This window comes from Bison bison, unplaced genomic scaffold (assembly GCF_000754665.1).
Source record: "Bison bison bison isolate TAMUID 2011002044 unplaced genomic scaffold, Bison_UMD1.0 scf7180017864280, whole genome shotgun sequence".
In the NCBI taxonomy this organism is placed as follows: Eukaryota; Metazoa; Chordata; class Mammalia; order Artiodactyla; family Bovidae; genus Bison; species Bison bison.
Window position 1 is genome coordinate 6934266 of NW_011494852.1, and position 208 is coordinate 6934473.

At 70.2% G+C, this 208-nt stretch overlaps 1 protein-coding gene across 1 annotated transcript in view; it reads left to right on the plus strand.

Moving 5' to 3' along the window:
• PAK4 (p21 protein (Cdc42/Rac)-activated kinase 4) overlaps positions 1–208 on the plus strand; it is a 20160-nt gene that overhangs the window by 15022 nt on the left and 4930 nt on the right. The window contains exon 5 of the mRNA XM_010849321.1: positions 48–206. Within this exon, the coding sequence (XP_010847623.1) occupies positions 48–206 (159 nt within the window). The remainder of the gene's footprint in view (positions 1–47; positions 207–208) is intronic.

Genomic DNA, 208 nt, shown 5'->3' on the forward strand with positions numbered 1-208 from the left:
CCCTCCTCCTTGCCCGGCCCCCACCCTGCCATTGCCCTGGACCCCAGACCATCGTGCGGGGCAGCAAAGGCGCCAAGGATGGGGCCCTCACGCTGCTGCTCGACGAGTTCGAGAACATGTCGGTGACGCGCTCCAACTCCCTGCGGAGAGACAGCCCACCGCCACCCGCCCGTGCCCGCCAGGAAAACGGGATGCCCGCGGAGCAGGC